Source organism: Dicentrarchus labrax, unplaced genomic scaffold, assembly GCF_905237075.1.
Source record: "Dicentrarchus labrax unplaced genomic scaffold, dlabrax2021, whole genome shotgun sequence".
Lineage (NCBI taxonomy): Eukaryota > Metazoa > Chordata > Actinopteri > Moronidae > Dicentrarchus > Dicentrarchus labrax.
Window position 1 is genome coordinate 1,912,903 of NW_026136721.1, and position 26,249 is coordinate 1,939,151.

Sequence of the window (26,249 nt, forward strand, 5' to 3'; positions counted from 1 at the left end):
CAATATTGATCAGTGTCAATCAATATCGATCAGTATTGATCAGTATTGATGATATTGATAGCTACCTGAGCTGGAGGAGGTGGAGGTGGGGGGTTGAGGCAGCAGTATTGATCAGTATTGATGATATTGATAGCTACCTGAGCTGGAGGAGGTGGAGCTAGAGGGTTCTGGCAGCAGTATTGATCAGTACTGATGATATTGATAGCTACCTGAGCTAGAGGAGGTGGAGGGTTCTGTCCAGGGGCGGGCTGGGACAATAATTCAGGCCGGGAATTTGATACCATCCCAGGCCACCACCACCCGATTAACGCAAGAGTGAGTTAGGTTGGGCGCCTACTGATGTAAGAGTGTAAAATGATAAAGCAAAGGCTCCACATGCGCCCACACACAACTTTTTCTGTTTCTTTCCCCTACAAAATAAATGTTTCTGTTGTGCTGCAATAACCTGTACATAAATCACATAAACTGAAATATGTTCCTGCTCTGACTCTTCACTGCTGCTGTCCACCACTGCCATGACAGCAGGAGCTCTTGCAGCACTAGTGCTGCTGACTGTGCTGACACTGCTCCCTTCTCCACCTTTGTAAAGAAAAATCCAAAAGCCACCCATAATTTCCCAGCTATTCAAATTCACTAATTGACAATTTTTATATGCATTGGCTATGTTCATATAACAACAAATATGTTCTTAATCTCAATGGGATTTTACCTGGTTTAATAAAGGTTAAATGAAATAATATAATACAAGGATTTCAATATTCATAAAATGTATTATGTTGTGTCTATGTTAGTTAACCATATTCTGAAATTTGCAATATCCTTTGCTACAACTTAAAACATTTGTTTTATTAAGTCAGTTTTAGCCCCATCAGCTTCCACAAAGTGGAACTAACCTCCTCATTAAGCTGGTCGTGCTGGATAGGCTATGGTTGTGCGTCTGTTGTCACCACTAGTGTTTAATGTCTTACCTGCTCCCTTACTGCACTTCGCTGCATCTGTGGCCAGTGTTTTCAGCTTTTTAAGCTTCTCCCTCTCTGATCCACCTTTCCTCTTGGGCTGTTGAGCTCGCTCCATTTTTCAAGCATGTAGAACTACAGGTGCGGGAGCGCAACTTGGTGTGTGTGTGTCTGCATGCAGTGCTGACAGAGAGCTTCAGAAAAAGAGAGGAGGGGGTGTGTTTGTGCCCAACGTTGCTGCTCAGTCTGTGTGAGCTTCAGCGAGGCAGATACCCTAATGAGCCGCGCAACGGATTGTTTATTTGAAAATCAAGCGTGACCCAAACCGAGCCTTTAGTCCTGAACATCGGCAATCGCCGAGCGGGCCAGTTTGGCGGCCAGGCCACCAGGAAATGTCCCGGTGCTCCTGATGGCCAGTCCGCCACTGTTTCTGGCAGCAGTATTGATCAGTATTGATCAGTACTGATGGTATTGATAGCTACCTGAGCTAGAGGAGGTGGAGGGTTCTGGCAGCAGTGGCAGCAGCAGCAGCAGGAGGACGTAGACCAGAGAGAATCCATTATACCGCAACACGCAGGCTGTGAACACATGAATCAATACATCAATCACTCTGTACACTGGTTCATTGATCCACTGCTCAAAATCAGATAACAGGAAGTGTAGAGAAAACTCCAAACTCTCTGTTCAAATGTTCAATTCAATTCAATTCAATTCAATTTTTGGGTGGTCGTCTGTCTCGACCAGTTGGGGTGAGAGAGAGAGAGAGAGGCAGAGAGAGAGAGAGCGAGAGACAGACAGACAGGTGCACAGCAACAACAGTATTGGCAATGGCAATCTAGCAGGACCATGGCAGGAGGCTCCACCAGGATCGACAAGAACCTGCGAGACGAGAAAGCACAAGAACTCCGGGGAAGAAGTGAAGTTAGTAACATGCATTAATGGAACATGAATGAGTGCAGAAAGAGAGGGGAAGGGAGGAGCTCAGTGCACCATGGGAAATCCCCCGATAGTCTAGGCCTATAGCAGCATAACTAAGGGATGGTTCAGGACTCACCTGATCCATCCCTAACTATAAGCTTTATCAAAGAGGAATGTCTTAAGCCTACTCTTAAATGTGGCGAGGGTGTCTGCCTCCCGAACCACAACTGGAAGCTGGTTCCACAGAAGAGGAGTTTGGTAACTGAAGGCTCTGGCTCCTGTTCTACTTTTAGAGACTATAGGAACCACAAGTAGCCCAGCATTCAGAGAACGTAGTGTTCTAGAGGGGTAATAGGGTACTATGAGCTCTTTAAGATATGAAGGGGCCTGACCATGAAGAGCTTTATAGGTTAGGAGGAGGATTTTAAATTCTATTCTACATTTTACAGGGAGCCAATGCAGAGAAGCTAGTACAGGAGAGATGTGATCTCTTTTTCTAGTTCCTGTCAGTACTCATGCTGCAGCGTTCTGAATTAATTGGAGCGTTTTAATGGACTTATTGGGGCAACCTGATAATAAAGAGTTGCAGTAATCCAGCCTTGAAGTAACAAATGCATGGATTAGTTTTTCTGCATCTGTCTGTGATAGGATGTGTCTAATTTTTCTAATATTACGTAAATGAAAGAAGGCGGTCCTAGAGGTCTGCTTTATGTGGGAGTTAAATGACAAATCCTGATCAAAGATAACTCCAAGATTCCTGACAGTGGTGCTAGAGGCCAAGTTAATGCCATCTAGACTAACTATATCTTTAGACAGTGAGTCTCTAAGGTTTTTGGGGCCAAGAACAAGAATTTCGTTTTTTTCAGAGTTTAACATCAGAAAATTGCAGCTCATCCAGGACTTTATGTCCTTAAGACATGTTCAGTAACCTGTTGTTGAGGACCACAGTGGAAATAAACTACTATAACTGTATCCTGTTAAATTAGTGGCAGCATTTGACAAAGTGTACATTTTGAGATGTCAAATCTAGTCACAAGACATTATTAGGGACTGAGCCAGCGACCGCTGGAGGTCCCTATTGTATTTGCTATGTTTCTTATTCTTACCTATTATTATTATTTTTAGCGCCTTTGACTGCATTTTTGCCCCCCTGAACATATATGAAAACTCAATTTTATTTGGCAAAGTGGTCAGGCCTGGTGAAAAATTTGATATTCTATGCGTCGCTTTCGGGTCGGCCACTAGGTGGCGCTACTATCATGAAAAGTGCATTTAGGCTAATAACTCCCGCATCGTTTGTCGCACATTCAAAAACCTTATATCCACGTGTTTGGTAAATGGAGCTGAATCTCCCCATATAGGCCACACCCACTTCCGCCTTAATTTTTCTTCGCCAGAGTGCGAAATGTCCATGAACTACTTTTTCGTGGTCCTCCTATGCACTTTGTCCGATTTGCACAAAATTTTTCACGTACGATCTGGGGACTGTCATAATAAAAAAGTAATTTGAAGTATTTTGATATTTAAAAAAATAAGCACGTTATAAAATTAGCACATCCTGCAGATTTTTCGTCAAAAAAGGAAGTGGACCATTTCTCCACATTGGTATGTCCGATTGACACCAAGCTTGGGTCCATAGTTCCTCATGTCTTCCTTAGGCATCATGCACAATTAGCTCACATAGTTCCCCATGTCTTCCTTAGGCATCATGCACAATTAGCTCACATACCAAAAATCATGTTTGTTGTGTTTGTAGCGCCCCCTACAGGATTTAAAAGAAGCAGCCGCGGCGCCACGTTTCACCGATATGTACGAAACTCGGTAGGCACGTGTAACGTTATCGGATTTCCTTAAACATTGGTCAGTACAGTCAAAAAATTATGCTGATTAAAAGTTGTGCTATTTGTGCATGTACATTAAAGGGCGTGTCCGTGGTGTGGCATCAAAATCAGCCATTTTGAATTTTTTTGTAATTTTCTGTGATTTTTCGTGTTGTATTTTAACAAACTCCTCCTAGGGAATTTATCGGATCTGCTTCATAATTGGTCAGTACAGTCAGAAAACATTCCTGATTAAAAGTTGTGCTATTTATGACTGTACATTGACATTGATCCGTGGCGTGCCGTCAACTCGGCCACATTGCACTTCCCATGGCGTTTTTTTGCGTTGTATTTAATTATTTAATTGTCAGTACAGTCAAAACATGTTGCTGATTAAAAGTTCTGCGATTTGTGACTGTACCTTAAACGGTGTACCCGTGGTGTTGCATTGAATTTCGACGATTTACCATGAAATAGATAGTACTCAACTTCAATGTACAATGTCTAATCTCCACTAAACTTCACATATTCTGTAACAGTCCCACCCCGCACACAGTCTGTTCAGCCTCCTGCCTTCTGGAAGAAGGTATAGTGTATAGTATAGTGTATATTCTATAGTGTATATTTTATTGTCTATATTGTATATTTTATTGTCAATCTTTTTAGCATTAGTGAATGTCTTATCTATTGTGCCTGTGCACTTTACCTGTTTCACCATGGGAGAGTGAGAAACGTCCTCTCAATTTGTATGTCTGGTGCATGTGAAGAAATTGACATTAAAGCTGACTTTGACTTTTTGACTTCGAATCCTGTCAGAACTCCCTTAGGATGATGACGATGACATCTTGTGAATCTTAACAATAAGCAAAATGTCTTAGCCATGCTTCCCAGAAAGCCCATAACCCAAATTCCTGCCCTGAACACATCTACATGACAATATTCAGTAATAGTGATAGCGCCACCCACCTAGTGGTGAAAGGAAATATCATTTTTATACTTTACTGTATATCTTCCAGCAGATTGACCAGATCCAGCTAAAATCCAGTCAGAACTCCCTTAGGATGATGACGATGACATCTTGTGAATCTTAACAATAAGCAAAATGTCTTAGCCACGCCCCCCAGAAAGCCCATAACCCAAAGTCCTGCCCTGAACACATCTACATGACAATATGCAGATATAATGATAGCAACACCTACTGGCAACGGGAAGTAAGCGCTGCGTGGCGATTTTGAGCTGATTTACGTGAAATGTTCATGTTGTGGTCCGCACGTGTTACGACGGCACTTGATGCAGCCGTAGCACACCCCGGGTTGCGTGGAGTACGAGGTCCCCCCCAACGCTGCTTGCAGCTTTAATTATTATTATTATTATTAAAGATAATAGTTTGTGTGTTGTAGGTTGAAAGTTAAACCAGGCTTAATCAGCGGTCTTAACACGCAGTCTGCAGAGGTTTGAAGTGTTTTCAACTAACAGAAGATTCATAAACAGTCTGAAGATGAACGTCTTCCTCTCTCACATGCACACTTTATTTACAGCCCTGTGTGTGTGTGTGGGGGGGGGCAGACAGGAAGAGGTGCCCCCCTATTAAACTTCCCCTCCCCCTTACACACACACACACACACACACAGATTGGTTCCACTCTCTCAGGTAACAACATCTGGTTGTATGTGTGTGTGTGTGTGTGTGTGTGGTGTTACACTGTGTAAACACCCCCCAACCCCCCACACACACACAGGAATGTGAGGCTGTGTTAACTTCAGGCTCCACACTGATCTGTCCACATCGAGCTTAATGCTAACAGAGCCCAATGTGTCGAATGAAAATGCTAACAATGCTAACCAGCAGGGAGTGTGAAGACATCAGTCAGCAGTTACCATGACAACACACACGGTGAGATCACTAAAGGTCACGTCTTTACCTGAGAGAAGAGACAGTTAGGGAAGCACAGAGGGACATTTGTATAATATGTCAGTAAATACCCCACCTGTGACCTTTGACTCTTCCCACTCCCTGCCCCCTTTTTGCTCTGTGCTCTAATAACAGCTGCTTCTATTTACTGTATCTGTAACTATAAAGATGTATCTGTAAATATAAAGATCTATCTGTAAATATAAAGATGTATCTGTAACTATAAAGATCTATCTGTAAATATAAAGATCTATCTGTAAATATAAAGGTGTATCTGTAAATATAAAGATGTATCTGTAAATATAAAGATCTATCTGTAACTATAAAGATGTATCTGTAAATATAAAGGTGTATCTGTAAATATAAAGATCTATCTGTAAATATAAAGATGTATCTGTAAATATAAAGATGTATCTGTAAATATAAAGATCTATCTGTAAATATAAAGGTGTATCTGTAAATATAAAGATCTATCTGTAAATATAAAGATGTATCTGTAACTATAAAGATGTATCTGTAAATATAAAGATCTATCTGTAAATATAAAGGTGTATCTGTAACTATAAAGATGTATCTGTAAATATAAAGGTGTATCTGTAAATATAAAGATCTATCTGTAAATATAAAGATGTATCTGTAAATATAAAGATCTATCTGTAAATATAAAGATGTATCTGTAACTATAAAGATGTATCTGTAAATATAAAGGTTTATCTGTAAATATAAAGATGTATCTGTAAATATAAAGATGTATCTGTAACTATAAAGATGTATCTGTAAATATAAAGGTTTATCTGTAAATATAAAGGTTTATCTGTAAATATAAAGATCTATCTGTAAATATAAAGGTGTATCTGTAACTATAAAGATATATCTGTAAATATAAAGATCTATCTGTAAATATAAAGGTGTATCTGTAACTATAAAGATCTATCTGTAAATATAAAGGTGTATCTGTAAATATAAAGATCTATCTGTAAATATAAAGATCTATCTGTAAATATAAAGGTGTATCTGTAACTATAAAGATATATCTGTAAATACTACTGTGTGGTATTTGTACTGTGTAGTATCTGAGTACTTACCTGTAGTCAAAGTGAGGGGCAGCAGAACCCTGAGAACCACACCTACAGCCAGCTCCGAGGACATCTTGAACCCGGTTCATCCACTTAAGTTCACTTCGGTCCGGTCCACTGTTTTAATCCGGGTTTATAGATCCACATCCAGATCCACGTCTACGTCCAGTTCTGGTTCAGCAGCGGGCTGTCAGAGCTCTGTGTGCCCGTCAGAGGTGCCGCTGGTCCGGCTGAGGGCGGAGACACACCCGGGTGCCATCTCGACCCGTCCTCTGGACAGACAGACAGACACGCAGACAGACAGCAAGAGAGAGAAAGAGCCAGGTAAAAAGACAGACAGACAGATGCTGAGTGTCTCACTGCCAGTTTAGATCATCTAAAGATTGAAGACTGTCTATCTGTCCTCCTGTCTGTCTGTCTGTCTGTCTGTCTGAAGTTACATTTTCTGGAGGAAAAAAACAACAAAATCCCGCTGCAGACAAACTGTCCTTACAGTTTGTTTTGTTCTTCCTTTTCCTCTTCTCCTTCCTCTTATCCTTCCTCTTATCCTTCCTCTTCTCCTCTCTTTTGCATCTGAACAATCTCAGCGAAGGTTATCTGAACTTCTTTCTCTTTTCTCCTCAGTCTAAAAAACACGGAGCTCCCAGACCCCGCCCACCAAAGGCCTCGGCCAATCAGAAGGCCAGCTGAGGAGGACCCAGTTCAAACTGGAAAGTGAGGCCACGCCCCCGTCAATAATTAAATAAAGCATAAAGACAATATGAAATCATCCATTAAGGATTGACATTAATATTCTGTAGTGTGTAAGTAATTAAATCAATAATCATTTAGACATTAATGTGTTTTATTTTTTACTTTTATCAATAATTATAATTAATACATACAATAATGAAAACACAGTATAATTGTGAGACTTAGCTCTTTCATTATCTTTTCAGTATTTTAAATTCTATGGTTTACAGTGCTATATGTATAATACTTTTTTCTATACAGTCTAAATATATTATACTTTATTGTATACAGTCTATATATATTATACTCTATTGTATACAGTCTAAATATATTATACTTAATTGTATACAGTCTATATGTATTATACTTTATTGTATACAGTCTAAATATATTATACTTTATTGTGTACAGTCTATATGTATTATACTTTATTGTATACAGTCGAAATATATTATACTTCATTGTGTACAGTCTAAAAGTATTATACTTTATTGTATACAGTCGAAATATATTATACTTCATTGTATACAGTCTGTATCTATAATACTTTATTGTATACAGTCTATATATATTATACTTTATTGTATACAGTCTATATGTATTAAACTTTATTGTATACAGTCTATATGTGTAATATTTTATTGTATACAGTCGAAATATATAATACTTTATTGTATACAGTCTATATATATTGTACTTTATTGTATACAGTCTATATATATTATACTTTATTGTATACAGTCTATATTTATAATTCTTTATTGTATACAGTCTATATGTATAATACTTTATCGTATAGAGTCTATATATAGTACTTTATCGTATACAGTCTATATATGTTATACTTTATTGTATACAATCTATATATATTATGTTTATGGTATGTAGTGCCAATCAATAAAGGAACATCTTTTATTACCTTAATGAGTTATTCTGTTTGTTTTTAAATGAATTAATAGAAATAAAATATTATTTCTGAGCTATATACATTACATACATTATTTACATATGTAAATAAACCCACCCATTGTTTTAATCACACTCTTGACCTCGTTCTATCATATGGCATTGATATTGAACATTTAATAGTCTTCCCATAAAATCCTTTTCTATCTGACCATTATTTAATAACGTTTGAATTCATATTACTAGATTACCGTAAAACTTGGAGAGAGACTTGGCTGTTTTATTACAGGAGAGAGTGAAGGGGGCACTCATAAGATCCTGCTTCATCGGACTGAAAGACATGGATGCTCCAACTGCCTTCTTTTTTAATCTAGAAATGAAGGAAGCGAGGAAAAAACGTATGGCATGTCTACGTCTTCCTGATGGGAGGATGACAACAGACCCGGCAGAAATGAGACAACATGCAGTAGATTTTTATTCCTCTCTGTTCGGGGCTGAGGACTGTGACCAGAGCTGTGCTGCAGAGATTTTACAGGGTCTTCCTCAGCTCAACGATGGAGAGAAGGCGGACATGGATAAAGAGCTGAGCCTAGAGGAGCTGACCACATCAGCGCAGCAGCTGGCTAAAGGACGAGCTCTGGGATTAGACGGGCTGTCGGCTGATTTCCACCAGCAGTTCTTGGGCGTCCTTGGTCCAGATCTTCTGTCAGTCTTTTTAGAGTGTTTTAAAAGAGGGGAGCTGCCAGCCTCATGCCGGAGCGCTGTTGTCTCTCTACTACCAAAAAAGGGAGACCTGGCCTCATTAAAAAACTGGAGGCCTGTGGCACTTCTGTGCACGGACTACAAAATACTGTCCAGAGCTCTGTCTAACAGACTCAAACAAAACATTGACCTTATGGTGCACATGGACCAGAGCTACTGCATCCCTGTGAGAACAATAATGGACAGTCTCTTCCTATTGAGGGATGTAATCGACATCAGTAAAGTGTTGGATATTAACATCGGCATCCTGTCACTTGATCAGGAAAAGGCTTTTGACAGGATTGATCATGCATATTTGTTTTCACTATTTCGTGCTTTTGGTATTGGAGAGGTTTTCATATCATGGGTGGGTTTGTTATACAATGGTGCAAGCTGCATGGTGAAAGTTGAGGGGGGGCCGAGTACACGTATACAGGTCCAGAAGGGAATAAGGCAGGGCTGCCCTCTCTCTGGTCAGTTATACAGCTTGGCTATTGATCCTTTGCTTAACAACATAAGGAACAAACTCAAAGGTTTCCATCTGCCCAACAGTCCACTCAGCCTGCCTCTAACATTGGCTGCTTATGCTGATGATGTAAACATTTTCATAACCGGACATGCTGATGTGTACTTGTTGAGAGAAAGCCTTGGACTGTACCAAAGAGCCTCCTCTGCTCAGGTTAACTGGGCTAAATGTGAGGCCCTGTACTGTGGCTCTTTAAACACAAACATGAGGCCTGTTCTTCCATCAGGACTTCAATGGAAGAGGAATGGGATGAAGGTTCTCGGGGTGTATCTGGGAGATCAGGATTTCCAACAACAGAACTGGGAGGGTGTAGTGGCGAAAGTGTGTGCTAGGTTGTCTAAATGGCATTGGCTGCTGCCTCAGCTGTCATACAGGGGACGAGTTTTGGTCATCAATAACTTGGTCGCCTTGACACTGTGGCACAGGCTGAAGGTTTTATTGATATGTATTCGAGCTGCAGCTCTTTATCTTCCAGTGGAGGAAGGAGGACAGGAACTGGTGGATATAAGAGCAAAAATGATGTCCTTCAGACTGCAGACTGTCCAGAGGCTGCGGTACCAGTGTGGTCTGCGGTGGCAGGAGACCGCGGAGCAGCCACTACAGAGAGTGAGTTGACTAGGATACAGCAAACAGCTGTTCCTGGTTCGGCTAGATGAGGTAGATCTCACCGGCCTGACACTTTTTTACACCTCAGTCCTGGAGGCGTGGCAGGGTCTGAAACACACCAGGGACTCTGCTGCTTCACCTGGCAGGTGGCTCTTGCAGGAACCATTACTACATAATAACTTTATAACATTACAAATACTGTCATCCTCCAGTCTGTGCTGTGCTCTGCAGAGAGCTGGATGTGTCAAAGTGGGACATCTGATGCACGACGCAGGGACGTCTCTCGAGGGTTTGGCTCAGAGGATGAACATCAGGTCCACAGGACAGACTGGTAAAGGAGGTCTGTGATTCCCTGCCAGGACCCGTGAGGACCTATGTCAAGAACTTTGCAACTCCGCAAGATCCTGTCTGGATGTAAGTCTCCCTTGCTGAAGCACGTCGTGTCTCACAGGAGACAGCTCTATATGGTACTGACCAAAAGGGATGAAGAGCTTAACCTCAGATTGCTGGTCAAAGTAGATGATTATGAGTACGTGAGTTTTGCCTCTTCATCTGTGATGAAGTGTTTTGGTTGTGGAGGGGAGGGACACACAGTGAGGTCCTGTCCGGGGAGCGGTGGCCCGGCCCCGCCCGGTTGGGGGGAACCACGGCTGCTGGAGCAGAAAGCAGAGCAATAATAGATGATGGAAAAGGCAGTTATGTTGGTTTTATTTAATTTTTTTTTTTTTATCCCGGTTTTTAACATCTTAAACATCATGGATGTTTTAAAACTAGGTGTGTTAAATGTAAATGGTGCAAGAGATGCAAGGAAACAAGCTTTTATCTTTGACACAGCCTTAGAGAAAAAAATAAAAAATTTTTTTTTACAAGAAACCCACAGTCATTTTAAAAATGATGCTGAGTGGAAGAAGGAATGGGGAGGGGAGGTGGTTTTAGGCTACCATACGTCTGTTAGTGGAGGAGTGGGTTTCCTCTTCTCAAAAAATTTTAAACCCAAATCCCTGGAGGTCCAACATTTTATTGATGGCAGGTTGCTTTTGAACAGAGCTCAGTTCGACCATTTTATAGCTGTTTTTATCAACATTTATGCCCCAACAGCCGGTGCAGAGAGGAAGCAGTTTTTTTTTTAAAGTTAATGATGTTTTAAATGGGTGTGCTGCGGGGGATTTTTTATTCTTGGGTGGGGATTTTAACTGTACAGAAGATGCGGCATTAGATCGCAATCATGCAAAGCCTCATCCAGCCTCTCAGCACGTCTTAAAGCAGCTGGTCCACACTCATGGCCTGGTGGACGTGTGGAGAAAGATGCACCCAGACTCCAGACAGTATACCTGGTCCCACTTCAGAGAGAGTAGGGTCTCCTTAGCGAGGCTTGATTGTATTTATTGTTTTAAACATCATCTTAATGTTGTTGAAGATTGTAATATTGTACCAGCTGTTTTTTCTGCCTTTTAACAGGCAGTTATTCCTTGCCCTTGTCGCCAAGTGCTTGCTCATGGTGGTACTGTTGGGTCTCTGTAAATAATGTTTTAAAGAGTTCGGTCCTGACCTACTCTATTTGAAAAGTGTCCTGAGATAACTTCTGTTATGAATTGGCGCTATGCAAAAAAAATTGAATTGAATTGAATTGTTTTTACTGATCATTCTTTGCTTTTATGTAAAGTTTTTATAAGAAATTTTAAGCCTAAAAGCGCTTATTGGCATTTTAATTCTGTTTTAGTGCATGATAAAAGTTTAAGGGAGGTCTGGGTGCCCGGATAGCTCAGTGGGTAGAGCTGGCGACCCATGTACCGAGGCTGAGTCCTTGCTGCAGCGACCCAGGGTTTGAATCCAACCTGCGGCCCTTTGCTGTGTGTCATCCCCTCTCTCTGCCCCCCTTTGCTGTCTGTCTTTAGCTGTCAACTATAATAAAGGCAATAAAAGCCCAAAAAAAATATATATATAAAAAAAGTTTTAGGGAGGTCTTAAATTATTTCTCAGGTGTTTTTAGACAGAGGACGGGTGATTTTAGTAGTCTTAGGCAGTGGTGGGACCATGGTAAGACTCAAATCCAACTCCTGTGTCAGCAACACACTCTTAATGTCACCCGAGACATCACCAGATCTATGAGGGATCTAGAGACTGATATAGTGGAGCTTGAGTCCACAGGAAATCGAGGCTGTATTGAAAGCCTCAAAGTAAAAAAAAATGGCTTTAGCCAACCTGTTGAACATTAAAGTACAGGGCGCACTGGTCAGGTCAGGGATGCTCTATGCACTGGAACCTCTCCTCAACAAGATACGCTCTAGTCTTCAAGGTTTGGTTTTACCTGGTTTTAGTGGAGGCATGGTTTTATCGGCTTATGCAGAAGATGTCATTGTTTTTATTAAGAATCAGAGTGATGCAGACCTTTTAATCAACATTGTAAATGGTTTTAGCGCAGCATCAGCAGCAAGGGTAAACTGGAAAAAAAGTGAGGCCCTTGCTGTTGGTGACTGGCGTGGCGGTCTCCCAGTTTTTTCCCAAGACCTAAAATGGATAGAAGATGGTTTTAAATATTTAGGAATTTATTTAGGAAAGAAATGTGGTGGAAAAGAACTGGGAGACCGTCACAGAGAAGATAATGGGAAAACTCTCCAAGTGGAAATGGCTGCTCCCTCAGATGTCCATGAGAGGTAGACTAGGCAGGCCAGACTAGAGATAAGCAGTGATACAGCACCTGGTCTGGGGGGGGGGCGCTGCTCCAGTCAAGGACTCTGACCCTGAAACAGCTGGTGGATGCGGTGGGGCCGGCCCTGAGTGACGACCAGGCCCTGGACTCCCTGCTGGGACTACGGTTTGTCCGGGTGGCACAGCGGATCCTGGAGCTGTGGACCAAAAAACTCACTGGTAGGGAAAGACGACTCCTCGTTGATTACTCAGAGGAGACACGTGAACCCAATGCTGCACATGCCTTCCCGGACATTTTCCTGAGCCCAAGGCTGGGGGACCTGACCGGCCCCCTATTAATGGCAACCAACCCACAGAAACTGACCCTGCACAGAGCAGACAAATGAACACTGTATTTGAACTGTGTGAAAAGCATCCACAAGGTCGGACTGAGCAACAGGCCCTCCACTGTGTGGACACAGAGACTGGGACAAAACACACTAAAACCACAGTGGAGGGTTTTGTACAAGCAGCCCCTGGCAAAAAGGACCAGTGACCTCCAGTGGAGAATTTGACATGGTGCTGTTGCCACAAATGCTTTTATCTCTGTTATTAATCCTGCTGTTTTTAGTAAATGTCCTGTTTTCCACATGTTCACTGTGTGCAGCAGGCTCACAGAGATTTTTTCGGTTTTAACACTGGTTTTTAATCTTTTTAACGTAGCTTTTACTGAGAAGAGTTTTATCATGGGAGCTGGTTATAATAAAACAAACAAGGACAAATGGCAGCTCCTTAATTACATCTCAGGTCAAGCAAAAATGGCAATTTACTTAAGCAGAAGAAACATAATTGAAAACAGAGAAGAAAAACCATGTGGCAGGCAAAACTGAGGGCCAGACTCAGATTAGAGTTTAAGTTTTATAAACAGATGGGAGATTTGGAGGGTTTCGAAAAAGTGTGGTGTTTTAAAAAGATAATATGCTCTGTGAAAGACGACAACTTGCATTTTGCACATTTTTTATGAAATAACTTATTTTATCTGGAAGATTTTGCACATAAGCAATTTATTGTAATTGCAGTCAATGTCTTGACATGAGAAAAGTGTAAATAAAGTGTTTTGTAAAAAAAATTTTAATAAAAAATCTCTCTGTCTGTCTCTCTCTCTCTCTCTCTCTCTCTCTCTCTGTCTCTCTCTTGTATTATATTATATTGTATTTTATTAAAATGTATTGTATTGTATTGTATTATATTATATTGTATTATATTATATTATATTATATTGTATTATATTAAAGTTTATTGTATTGTATTATATTGTATTGTATTATATTATATTATAGTATTGTATTGTATTGTATTTCATTTTATTATATATAATATTATATTGTATCGTATTATATTATATTGTATTGTATTGTATTATATTGTATTATATTATATTATATTATATTATATTGTGTTGTATTGTATTATATTGTATTGCTGCGGTTTCTGTGTGTATGTAAAGCACTTTGTAAACAAATCCCACAATCCTCTGTGGGGAGCACAGTGTAAACATCTGTAAGCCCCGCCCCCAGGCTGTGATTGACAGCTGTGATATGGGGGTAATCTGTGTGGGCGGGGCCTGATGTGTCAGAGTAAAGATCACTAATCCATCCAAACAACAGACTGGACGAGAGACACAGAGAGACAGAGACAGAGAAAGAGGAATAAAAGCTACAGAAATCATCACCTCTATCATCTTCCTCACTGACAAGTTGGAACACCTGTACAGGTAAACACACTCTTTTATAATGGCTGCTCACTGTGTGTGCTTTAGTGATGTTGTCTATCTGTCCTCCATCATCATCATCATCATCATCATCATCATCCTCACCGCCATAACCATCCTCGTCACCACCATCACCATCCTCTTCCTCATCCTGATCACCATCCTCTTCCTCATCCTCATATGTTTTATTAATCCGTCAGGAAACAATTTTAAATGTTGTTTATAACAATCGGTCACTCTTATTGAAACGCGGGTTCAGTTGTGTTTGTGTAACTGTAGTACTGCAGTACTTTCTATACTGCAGTACTACAGTACTTCGTATAACAGCCTCTTAATACTACCGTTTATTTACATAGATCACTTTAAATCTTTGTCATCAGATCAGACGCATATATAGATCTGTGTTAACAGTATATGTACATTAGTATGTAAGGGATAATATCTGGAAAGCATTGACCCACTTACACCACTGGACAAACAATAACAATTATTTTATATTTTCATGTGTTTTAATTCAAAACCTAAAGTTTGTTTACAAGCCATAACTGCTCTAGAGATATTTCTAATTCCCTCCGCTCAGAGAGCTAACGTTACGCTACAAGAGAGAGGGCTAACAGTAGTATTATATTGTAGTAATATTATGTAATATTATGTTGTAATAGTATTATGTTGTAGTAATATTAGGTTGTAGTAACAGTTCGCTATGAACCAGAGAGCTAATGTTCCTACAAGAGAGAGAGCTAACATGACTAGCTCTACTTCCAGACTAGTAGCTATGAGACATGTGATTGTCCAGATTTGGACCAATGATAGGATGTGTACTGATGACTGCAGCCTGAAGTAGTGAGTAGAACAGCCAATGGGATGTGAGTATCAGTGAGTAGAACAGCCAATGGGATGTGAGTATCAGTGAGTTGAACAGCCAATGGGATGTGAGTATCAGTGAGTTGAACAGCCAATGGGATGTGAGTATCAGTGTAGAAGCTGTGGTGTTCAGAGGACGACACTCAGTGCTGTCAGATAGACTGATCAGATATTCAGTTGGTTTTCATTCATTTAGAACAGTTAACAGTTTCACGATCAGGAATTAATGTATATATACACTGTATATGTGTACATTACACTGTGTATATACTCTGTATATGTGTATATTACACTGTATATGTGTACATTACACTATGTATATACTCTGTATATGTGTATATTACACTGTATTTGTGTACATTACACTGTGTATATACTCTGTATATGTGTATATTACACTGTATATGTGTACATTACACTGTGTATATACTCTGTATATGTGTATATTACACTGTATATGTGTACATTACACTATGTATATACTCTGTATATGTGTATATTACACTGTATATGTGTACATTACACTATGTATATACTCTGTATATGTGTATATTACACTGTATATGTGTACATTACACTATGTATATACACTGTATTTGTGTGTATAACACTGTATATGTGTACATTACACTGTATATACACTGTATATGTGTACATTACACCGTGTATATTCTCTGTATATGTGTATATTACACTGTATATGTGTATATTACACTGTATATATACTGTATATGTGTACATTACACTGTATATACACTGTATATGTGTACATTACACTGTATATATAATGTATATATGTACATTACACTATATATAATGTGTATATATACACATTACACTGTATATACACGGTATATGTGTACATTACATTGTATGTATAATGTATATATATACATTACACTGTATATACACTGTATATGTGTACATTACACTATATATAATGTATATGTGTACATTACACTGCATATGTGTACATTACACTGTATATACAACGTGTATGTGTACATTACATTGTATATATAATGTATATGTGTACATTACACTGTATATACAAAGTATATGTGTACATTACACTGTATATACAACGTATATGTGTACATTACATTGTATATATAATGTATATATACATTACACTGTACATACACTGTATATGTGTACATTACACTGTATATATACTGTATAAAAATACTTATATTAAAAATGATATTAACATGATGCTTCATCCTCTTTTTCTGTCTGGATCGATCAATCACTGCTGATCATCAATCTACTGGTGAGTCTCTCTCTCTCTCTCACACACACACACACACACACACACACACATACACTCACACACAGTACATATACACACATACACATATATGCATATATTCGTATGTCTGTATGTGTATTAGTATTATGTAGTATTATGTTTTAGTAGTATTATGAGGTAGTAGTATTATGTGGTATTATGTTATAGTAATATTATGTAGTATTAGGTTGTATTATGTTGTAGTAGTATTATGTTGTATAAATATTATGTAGTATTATGTTGTATTAATATTATGTAGTATTATGTTGTAGTAATATTATGTAGTATTAGGTTGTATTATGTTGTAGTAGTATTATGTTGTATAAATATTATGTAGTATTATGTTGTAGTAGTATTATGTTGTATAAATATTATGTAGTATTATGTTGTAGTAGTATTATGTTGTATAAATATTATGTAGTATTATGTTGTAGTAGTATTATGTTGTATAAATATTATGTAGTATTATGTTGTAGTAATATTATGTTGTATAAATATTATGTAGTATTATGTTGTAGTAGTATTATGTTGTAGTAGTATTATGTTGTATAAATATTATGTAGTATTATGTTGTAGTAGTATTATGTTGTATAAATATTATGTAGTATTATGTTGTAGTAATATTATGTTGTATAAATATTATGTAGTATTATGTTGTAGTAGTATTATGTTGTATAAATATTATGTAGTATTATGTTGTAGTAATATTATGTTGTATAAATATTATGTAGTATTATGTTGTATTAATATTATGTAGTATTATGTTGTATTAATATTATGTTGTATTATGTTATAATATGAGTAACAGAAAATCAGCGTGCAGTTTAGTAAAAACAGCTGTCTCCGCACCGTGCGTCATGGCGTCACAGCGGTGTGACGTAGAGAGCGGTTACGTAGTCAGAGAAAAAGCGTCCGTTACCGGGAGGAAGAGGGCGAGCGTCCTGCACGAGGACAGGTAAAGATGTGATCCGATGCTTTAATGTGCAGGAGAGGAGGAGGTTATTGATCACTGATAGAAGTGATTATCAGTTTATTATCGATCATCAGGGAGAGAGAAAGAGAGAGAGAGAGAGAGAGAGAGAGAGAGAGAGAGAGAGCATTATTCTGCTTCATCACACTGCAGCTTACTGTGTGTGTGTGTGTGTGTGTGTGTGTGTGTGTGTGTGTGTGTGTTGCAGCGGGGTGTTTCCTGCTGCAGGACGACTCAAACACTGCCGACCAAAAAAAATACCGAAAAATCTCTTGCTGACAGATATATTACTAATAAAACTCCCATTATGATAATAATAACAATAATAATAACATATATGTGTTTTATCTCTCACTAATTAACCTCCAGCTGACAGAGATATTACTAATATATCTCCAATAATAATAATAATAATAATAATATATGTGTTTTATCTCTCACTAATTAACCTCCAGCTGACAGAGATATTACTAATATATCTCCAATAATAATAATAATAATAATAATAATAATAATAATATATGTGTTTTATCTCTCACTAATTAACCTCCAGCTGACAGAGATATTACTAATATATCTCCAATAATAATAATAATAATAATAATAATAATATATGTGTTTTATCTCTCACTAATTAACCTCCAGCTGACAGAGATATTACTAATATATCTCCAATAATAATAATAATAATAATAATAATAACAATAATAATAACATATATGTGTTTTATCTCTCACTAATTAACCTCCAGCTGACAGAAATATTACTAATATATCTCCAATAATAATAATAATAATATATATGTGTTTTATCTCTCACTAATTAACCTCCAGCTGACAGAGATATTACTAATATATCTCCAATAATAATAATAATAATAATAATAATAATAATAATAATAATAATATATGTGTTTTATCTCTCACTAATTAACCTCCAGCTGACAGAAATATTACTAATATATCTCCAATAATAATAATAATAATAATAACATGTATGTGTTTTATCTCTCACTAATTAACCTCCAGCTGACAGAAATATTACTAATTTATCTCCAATAATAATAATAATAATAATAAAACATGTATGTGTTTTATCTCTCACTAATTAACCTCCAGCTGACAGAGATAATAACTAACTAATATACGTCGAATAGCTAACTTTCAAAAGTATAATATTCATAGATATTAGAGCTAATATATATGTCTAATAACTTGCTTTGTCCCTCTCAAAATAAACATCAAAATAAGATAAAAGTAATATGTACTTAGACATTATATATTTAAATACACACATTATACTTTATAGATCTGATATTAAGTATAATATATATTCATATAATGTATATAACATAAGTATATATATAGATTATACACATATATAATCTATATTATAGACATTATATATAATCTATATTATAGACATTATATAAAATCTATATTATAGACATTATATATAATGTATATTATACTTTATATATAATCTATATCACATAATGTCTAAGTCTATATTATAGACATTACATATAATGTATATTATACTTTATATATTATCTATATCACATAATGTCTAAATCTATATTATATACTTTCTATATAATGTATATTATACTTTATATATAATTTATATTGTAGACATTATGTATAATCTATATTATACTTTATTTTTTATTATATTATATTATATAATAATGATAATATTAATAATAATAATAATAATAATACATTTTATTTAGAAGCGCTTTTCTAAATACTCAAAGACACTTTACATAAAAACCATAAAAGCAGCAAAACAACATCAAATAGTAAAACACTAAATACACATCAGACTAAGCTAAACTTTAAAAGCTCACCTGTAGCAGGTCAGTGAGGTAGGAAGGGGCCTGGTTATGGAGTGCTTTGTGTGTGAGGAGGAGGATTTTGAACTTAATATGTTGTGGGACCGGGAGCCAGTGGAGGTTCTGGAGGACAGGGGTAATGTGGTCACGGGTGCGGGTGTGGGTGAGCAGACGAGCAGCAGAGTTCTGGATGTAGTTTATTTAAGGTTTTGGATGGTGTGCAGTACAGGATGTGGATGAGGGTTTCTGCAGCAGAGAAGGAGAGCGATGGGCGGAGTCGGGCTATGTTTTTGAGGTGAAGAAAGGCCGTTCTGGTGATTTGGTTTATGTGGTGTTCAAAGGAGAGGTTATTGTCAAAGATGACCCAGAGGTTGCGACTGTGAGTGGATGGAGACAGGGTGGAGGTGTCGACAGTGAGGGAGGAACTGTGAATGGTTTTAGCAATGGTTTTAGGGCCGATGATGATCATGTTTTTTTTGTTGCAGTTAACTTTAAGGAAGTTGGTGTGCATCCAGGATTTAATGTCAGTGAGGCAGTTGGAGAGAGTGGAGTGAGTGGGCGGAGGTGATGGATTTGGTGGAGATGGAAAGCTGGACGTCATCAGCATACCAGTGAAAGTTGAGACCACGGTGGCGAATGATGTTGTCAAGGGGAAGCAGGTAGAGTATGAAGAGGAGAGGACTAAGCACCGAGCCCTGGGGGACGCCTTGGGACAGCGGAGCGGTGTAGGAGGTGCAGTTGTTGATGTGGATGAACTGTTTTCTGTCGGTGAGATAAGATTGGAGCCAGGAGAGGGCGGTGCCGGTGATGCTGAGGGAAGAATCGAGGAGGGAAAGAAGAATGGTGTGATTGATGGTGTCAAAAGCTGCAGTGAGGTCCAGGAGGACGAGGATGCTGAGGTGACCAGAGTCTGTGGAGAAGAGGGTATCGTTAGTGACTTTGAGAAGGGCTGTTTCAGTGCTGTGCTGTGAACGGAAGCCGGATTGAAATGGTTCGAACAGGTCATTTGAGCAGAGGTGGGTTTTGAGTTGTTTGGCGACAGTGCATTCCAGTATCTTGGACAGAAAGAGGAGATTGGAGATGGGCTGAAAGTTTGAAATGATTTCGGGATTGAGTCCAGGTTTTTTGAGGATGGGGGTGACAGCAGCCAGTTTGAGTGAATGGGGGATTGAGCCAAAACTGAGAGAGGAGTTGATGATTTCTGTGATGAGTGTGGAGAAACAGTAAACAGTCCTTGATGAGGTGGGATGGGATGGGGTCCAGGACACATGTAGATGTTTTCATCCCTGTCAAGATTCTGGACAGCTCCCCTGGCGACACAGGGGAGAACTGAGACAGGGGCTGAGAGGTGTAGGGGGGAGGAGCAAATGATGGAGTGGGAGTGCAGACAGTAGGGGCAGGAGATGAGGACAGGTTGTTGTAAATGGTGTCAATTTTGGTCTGAAAAAATGAAAGATAGGAGTTGCATTTATCAGTTGTGAATGAGTTGGTGGTATTGTCACTGGGTTTGCGAAGTTTATTTGTGGTTTACAACAATTATATAATAGTATTTAATATTTTACAGTGTCCTGTGATATCCGAGCACAGTTCACTGATTGATTGATCATCTGTGACTAACAGGAGCAGATCACGTGATCAGATGTGATCAGACTTTATTGATCGCTGTTACAGCAGCACAGCACAGCAAACAACACCAACCCAATCAATTATTACTAATATCATTATTGATAATAACTGGGTTCACATCCTCCTCTTACCCTCATCATCATCATCATCATCATCATCGTCATCATCGTCCTTGTCTGTCTGAACCAGATTACATTAGATCTCTCGACCCAAATCCCTTTCTCTCTGCCCCCCCCACCCTTTGTGTTACCATGGCAACCCTTCACCTGACAGCTGGATGGGTCAACAGATGTTAACCACAGGGTTCAGATTGATGACATCATCAGACAGTGCCTGATGCTGCATTCAAATATGACTCTGAAATCAGATCTGCTGCTGCTTCGTAATATTATGTAGTATTATGTTTTAGTAGTATTATGTTGTAGTAGTATTATGTAGTATTATGTTGTAGTAGTATTATGTTGTAGTAATATTATGTAGTATTATGTTGTAGTAGTATTATGTAGTATTATGTTGTTGTAGTAGTATTATGTAGTATTATGTTATATCATATTGTAGTAGTATTATGTAATTATGTAGTATTATGTTGTAGTAGTATTATGTAATATTATGTTGTAGTAGTATTATGTAGTATTATGTTGTATCATATTGTAGTAATATTATGTAAAAAAAAAAAGGATGGTAAAATGGACCTGTACTTGTATAGTGCCTTTCTAGTCTTCCAACCACTCAAAGCGCTTTTACACTACATGCCACATTCACCCTTTCACACTCAAAGCCCATCGAACAGAAACTAACGCATACATACACATTCACACACCGATGCACGGCATCGGGAGCAATTCGGAGTTCTGTAGCTTGCTCAAGGATATTTTGACACGTGGCACCAGGAGCCGGGGATCGAACGAACAATCTTCCGATTAGGGGGCGACCCACTCTGCCTCTGCACCACAGCTGCCCAGTAGTGTAGTATTATGTTGTATCATGTAGTATCATGTTGTAGTATGTTATGTTATGACTGGACAGTGACTGCAGTTCACTGAACGGCCACTAGTGGCGCTGTTACTAACTACAGTTAGATTAAGGTTACATACAGAAGCTTTAAAGGACTAAAGTTAATGAGCTAAAGTTAACAAACCAAAGTTTAAGTTTAGGTGTAGGTACAAATAGCGGAGGTACAGTTACAGGAGTACAGATCTCCATGGTAACTGTGTCATCATTGTCTTTCAGGTGAATCACCATGACGACAGAGGCAGGTGAGCCACAGGAGGCCCAGCCCAAAGAAGGAGAGTCTTTCCCTGAAGCCGCCTCCCACTCTACACCTAAACAGGTAAAAAACACCCACAATGAAACAATCAATAAAGAGATTATTAATTAGGAATCTGACTTGTCACATCACTCTCTGTGTCCTAAGGGAGCGGAGGGCGGGCCGACCCAGAGCCAAGCTCAGAGCTCATTGGCCGAGGACTCGACAAGTCACCTGTCGTCGAGCAGTTGGATCGCTCGCTCTCCGGCCAGAAACCCACTGAGCTTCAGGACGATGCAGACCAAAGTGACCCTGCTGGATGGCTCACTGTTCACCTGCACTGTGGAGGTGAGACTGATGGACACAGATGAGACAGACAATGACAGGTGAGACAGACAAAGACAGGTGAGACAGGTGAGACAGACAAAGACAGGAGAGACAGGTGAGACTGCTGGACACAGGTGAGACAGGCAAAGACAGGTTAAACTGCTGGACACAGATGAGATAGATAGATAGATAGATAGATAGATAGATAGATATAAAGCAAAATCAATAGCTGGAATTAAAGTGGAACATGAACTGTTCACTCTCTCAGAAACGAGCTCGTGGTCTTCAGCTGTTTGAGAAGGTCTGTGAACACATCAACCTGCTTGAGAGAGACTACTTCGCTCTGTCCTTCAGAGACGCTGACAACAACAAGGTACCTGTCTGTCTGTCTGTCCGTCTGTCTGTCTGTCTGTCTGTCTGTCTCTGACTTCTACCCTGTTGTCTTGTAGAACTGGTTGGATCCGGCAAAGGAGATGAAGAAGCAGGTCAGAGGTCAGTAGAGAGGGGGCTGGCCATCATATGTTGATCTTGATTTGTCAGCAGATTTAAGACCAGCAGAAAATACACTAACCGGTTAACAGGTTACCTCAGTTTACTGGTTTACTGGTTGGATAGTTCAGGTTAACTGGTTAGTTCAGAATCAGAATCAGAAATACTTTATTGATCCCCAGGGGAAATGTGTTAAATGTTGTTGTTAGTGAACTTATCTGTTAACTGGTAAACTGTTTATCTGGTTAGTTCAGGTCACTGGTTAACTGGTTAATTAAGGTTAAATGTCTGACTAAAATGATTCCCTCCTCTCTGTCTCTTAGGTGTTCCATGGAATTTCTCTTTTAACGTCAAGTTTTACCCTCCTGACCCCGCCCAGCTCTCTGAGGACATCACCAGGTACTCTCCCTCACCTGTCATTCAAAGCTTAACACTTACCTGTTTGCACACCTGAGACAGGTGCCCTCTTCCTGTCTGCCTGCAGGTACTTCCTGTGTCTCCAGCTCAGACAGGATATAGTTTCCGGTCGTCTTCCATGTTCATTTGCGACTCACACAGGCCTAGGTTCCTACACTGTCCAATCAGAGCTCGGAGACTACGATCCTGGTACTGTACTCTACTGGCCTAAAACCCTATTATACCCTTGTATACCCTATTATGCTCTATTATACCATACTACACTCTACTATACCCCATTAATCCCTATTATACCTAGTTATACTCTATTATACCCTACTATACCCTATTACATGTTGGGGTCGTTACTCGTTACCTTAATAAAGTAATGCATCACACATTACTCGTAAAAGTAATATATCACACATTACTCATTACCTCTATAAAGTAAAGTAATAAATTTACTTTACTAGATGGTGTTGCTTTCTTGAAAGAAAACGGTCAGGATTTCAAACATTCATTTGCAGCCCATGTTTCAGATAATAAAAGAACTTGCAAGTAACGACAGCATTGTTTGATTTAATGTAATGTGATTACAGTATAAATGCTGATCAGGTCTCATCAAATCACCCCATACTGAACTGTGATAACTGAGATACAGTTAAAAGCTTGGATGAAATGCTAGTAAGTCAACTTTGACTGTTATTTTCTTGTCTGTCTGCTTCATATGACCTGTCTGTCTCTGACCACCTGTCTGTCTTTCTCAGATGAGTGCGGATCAGATTACATCAGTGAACTGTGTTTTGCTCCAAATCAAACAAAAGAAATGGAGGAGAAGATCATGGAGCTTCATAAATCCTACAGGTGAACATATGAAACAGATTTCAATATGCAGTCAATCAAACAGAAAGCAGCAGCTGCTCAGACGCTGTGTGATTGTGTCTTTAGAGGAATGACACCAGCTGAGGCAGAAATGCACTTCCTGGACAACGTAAAGAAACTTTCCATGTACGGAGTCGACCTTCATCACGCAAAGGTAACACAGAGATAACCGTTAACCTACTGTTACTGTTAGGAACTGGTACCAGTAGTCCCACAGTTAGTTGACAAATATATTCACTATGGGATCCATTGTCGGTAGTTTTTTTTAAAAATAATTTCAGGTCCACAGTTCTCAGTTGCAAAGGGGCCCACCTTTGGCCCAAACTGCTTGACTGAACATTAATTTTGTTATTCAGTTATAAGTTTGTTTGTCAGACTCAGACCAGTCTGTGTTCGATTGGGTGCAAATAGTACCACACCGGGAGTTTTAAAAGCTTACTGCCTCTCTGCTGCTTTTCTGTGTATCGAATTGTTTCCCATAACATCAAAATGTAAAACAAAGTCCAGAGAGCAGAGGAGAAATCTTCTGCTCACTCAATAACTCAACCCTCCTTGTCTGAGTCCTGCTGTCAGCTCTACTAGCCAACAGGTGAAACTGTTAGCAAGGAGCAGCAGCTACTTCTGAGCAGGTAGCTGAAAGCAACCATTATAATGATGAGGATGGAGGTGGAACACGTCGAGTTTGTTGTGTTCAAACGTTTTGGACCGTTTGGACATTTCATACAGACCACAGTGGATTCATGTCATTGGATGGGATTCAAAATGACAGCTGCTGGAGGAAACATCATTGGTCAGTTGTTTCATATTTATTATTTGTGATGTCAGGCCTGTTATAGATGTTGAGTATCTGGTTTCTGGGGGGGGTAGAGGGGTACTGACAGAAGGACAGAGACAGCAACAACTATACTAGTAGAAATAAATTGCTGCCGATTATGGTGATGGAGAATGATGAATAACAATAACAACAACAACAACAATAATAATAATATTGGCAGCAGGCACAACCAGAATCCATGAGAACCTGCAAGACGAGAAAGCACAAAAACAGTTGGACTCATTGACTCCACAACAGTTTCATCTTTGCAGTCATACAAAATTAATACAGTTCAATACTGTATATGGACCCCAGCATGCAGAAACACTTTCATACTGCAAACAAAAAACTGCATGGGATTAGCAAGGGTGCAAATGTCTGTAAAGGGGATACTTGTGGGTTCCCGTAGAACCCATTTTCATTCAGATATCTTGAGGTCAGAGGTTAAGAAACCTTTGAAAATAGCCATGCTAGTTTTTACATCGGCAAAATATATTCTACCTTTGAAGCATTATTTAGCTGCATTCTCGAAGCTAGCATTATAGGTCTTATAGTTTAACCCTTTAAGTGCCAAAGTTGCAAAATTGCGACACGACGCGGTACTGAATCAAACAGCTGTGTTTTGGGCGGCTGTGGCTCAGAGGCAGAGCGGATCGTTCCTTAATCGGAAGGTTGTGGGTTTGATCCCCGGTTCCTGGTGTCACATGTCGAAGTATCCTTGAGCAAGATACTGAACCCCAAATTGCTCCCTGGACTTTGCCATCACTGAGTGAATGTGTGTGAAAGGGTGAATGTGGCACGTAGTGTAAAAGTGCTTTGAGTGGTCGGAGGAGTAGAAGGGCTCTACAGGTACAGGTCCATTTACCATTTACTCCAAATGTTATATCTCGTTCATACTCCCCTCCACTAGTTGGCA

At 39.0% G+C, this 26,249-nt stretch overlaps 2 protein-coding genes across 14 annotated transcripts in view; one reads left to right on the forward strand and one right to left on the reverse strand.

Annotated features, from left to right (window-relative positions):
• The window catches only part of LOC127354765 (piezo-type mechanosensitive ion channel component 2), a 72,253-nt gene extending 64,908 nt beyond the window's left edge, over positions 1–7,345 (reverse strand). For 3 of the 6 annotated variants that reach the window (XM_051384924.1, XM_051384923.1, XM_051384922.1), the window contains exons 1-2: positions 6,691–7,345; positions 1,439–1,534 (exon numbers count right to left, since the gene is read on the reverse strand). In XM_051384924.1, coding sequence (XP_051240884.1) covers positions 1,439–1,534; positions 6,691–6,754 — 160 coding nt within the window. In that variant the 5' untranslated portion in view covers positions 6,755–7,345. Of the gene's footprint in view, positions 1–209; positions 711–1,438; positions 1,535–6,690 lie in introns of those variants that run through there. The other 3 variants (XM_051384921.1, XM_051384925.1, XM_051384927.1) reach the window with 3 other exon arrangements.
• Positions 7,346–17,587: 10,242 nt separating this feature from the next.
• epb41l3a (erythrocyte membrane protein band 4.1-like 3a) overlaps positions 17,588–26,249 on the forward strand; it is a 52,365-nt gene continuing 43,703 nt past the window's right edge. For 4 of the 8 annotated variants that reach the window (XM_051384933.1, XM_051384934.1, XM_051384935.1 and 1 more), the window contains exons 1-9: positions 17,597–17,701; positions 22,410–22,509; positions 22,594–22,773; positions 23,021–23,125; positions 23,202–23,244; positions 23,565–23,640; positions 23,726–23,847; positions 24,405–24,501; positions 24,586–24,673. In XM_051384933.1, the coding sequence (XP_051240893.1) occupies positions 22,420–22,509; positions 22,594–22,773; positions 23,021–23,125; positions 23,202–23,244; positions 23,565–23,640; positions 23,726–23,847; positions 24,405–24,501; positions 24,586–24,673 (801 nt within the window). In that variant the 5' untranslated portion in view covers positions 17,597–17,701; positions 22,410–22,419. Of the gene's footprint in view, positions 17,702–20,083; positions 20,213–22,409; positions 22,510–22,593; positions 22,774–23,020; positions 23,126–23,201; positions 23,245–23,564; positions 23,641–23,725; positions 23,848–24,404; positions 24,502–24,585; positions 24,674–26,249 lie in introns of those variants that run through there. The other 4 variants (XM_051384930.1, XM_051384928.1, XM_051384932.1 and 1 more) reach the window with 4 other exon arrangements.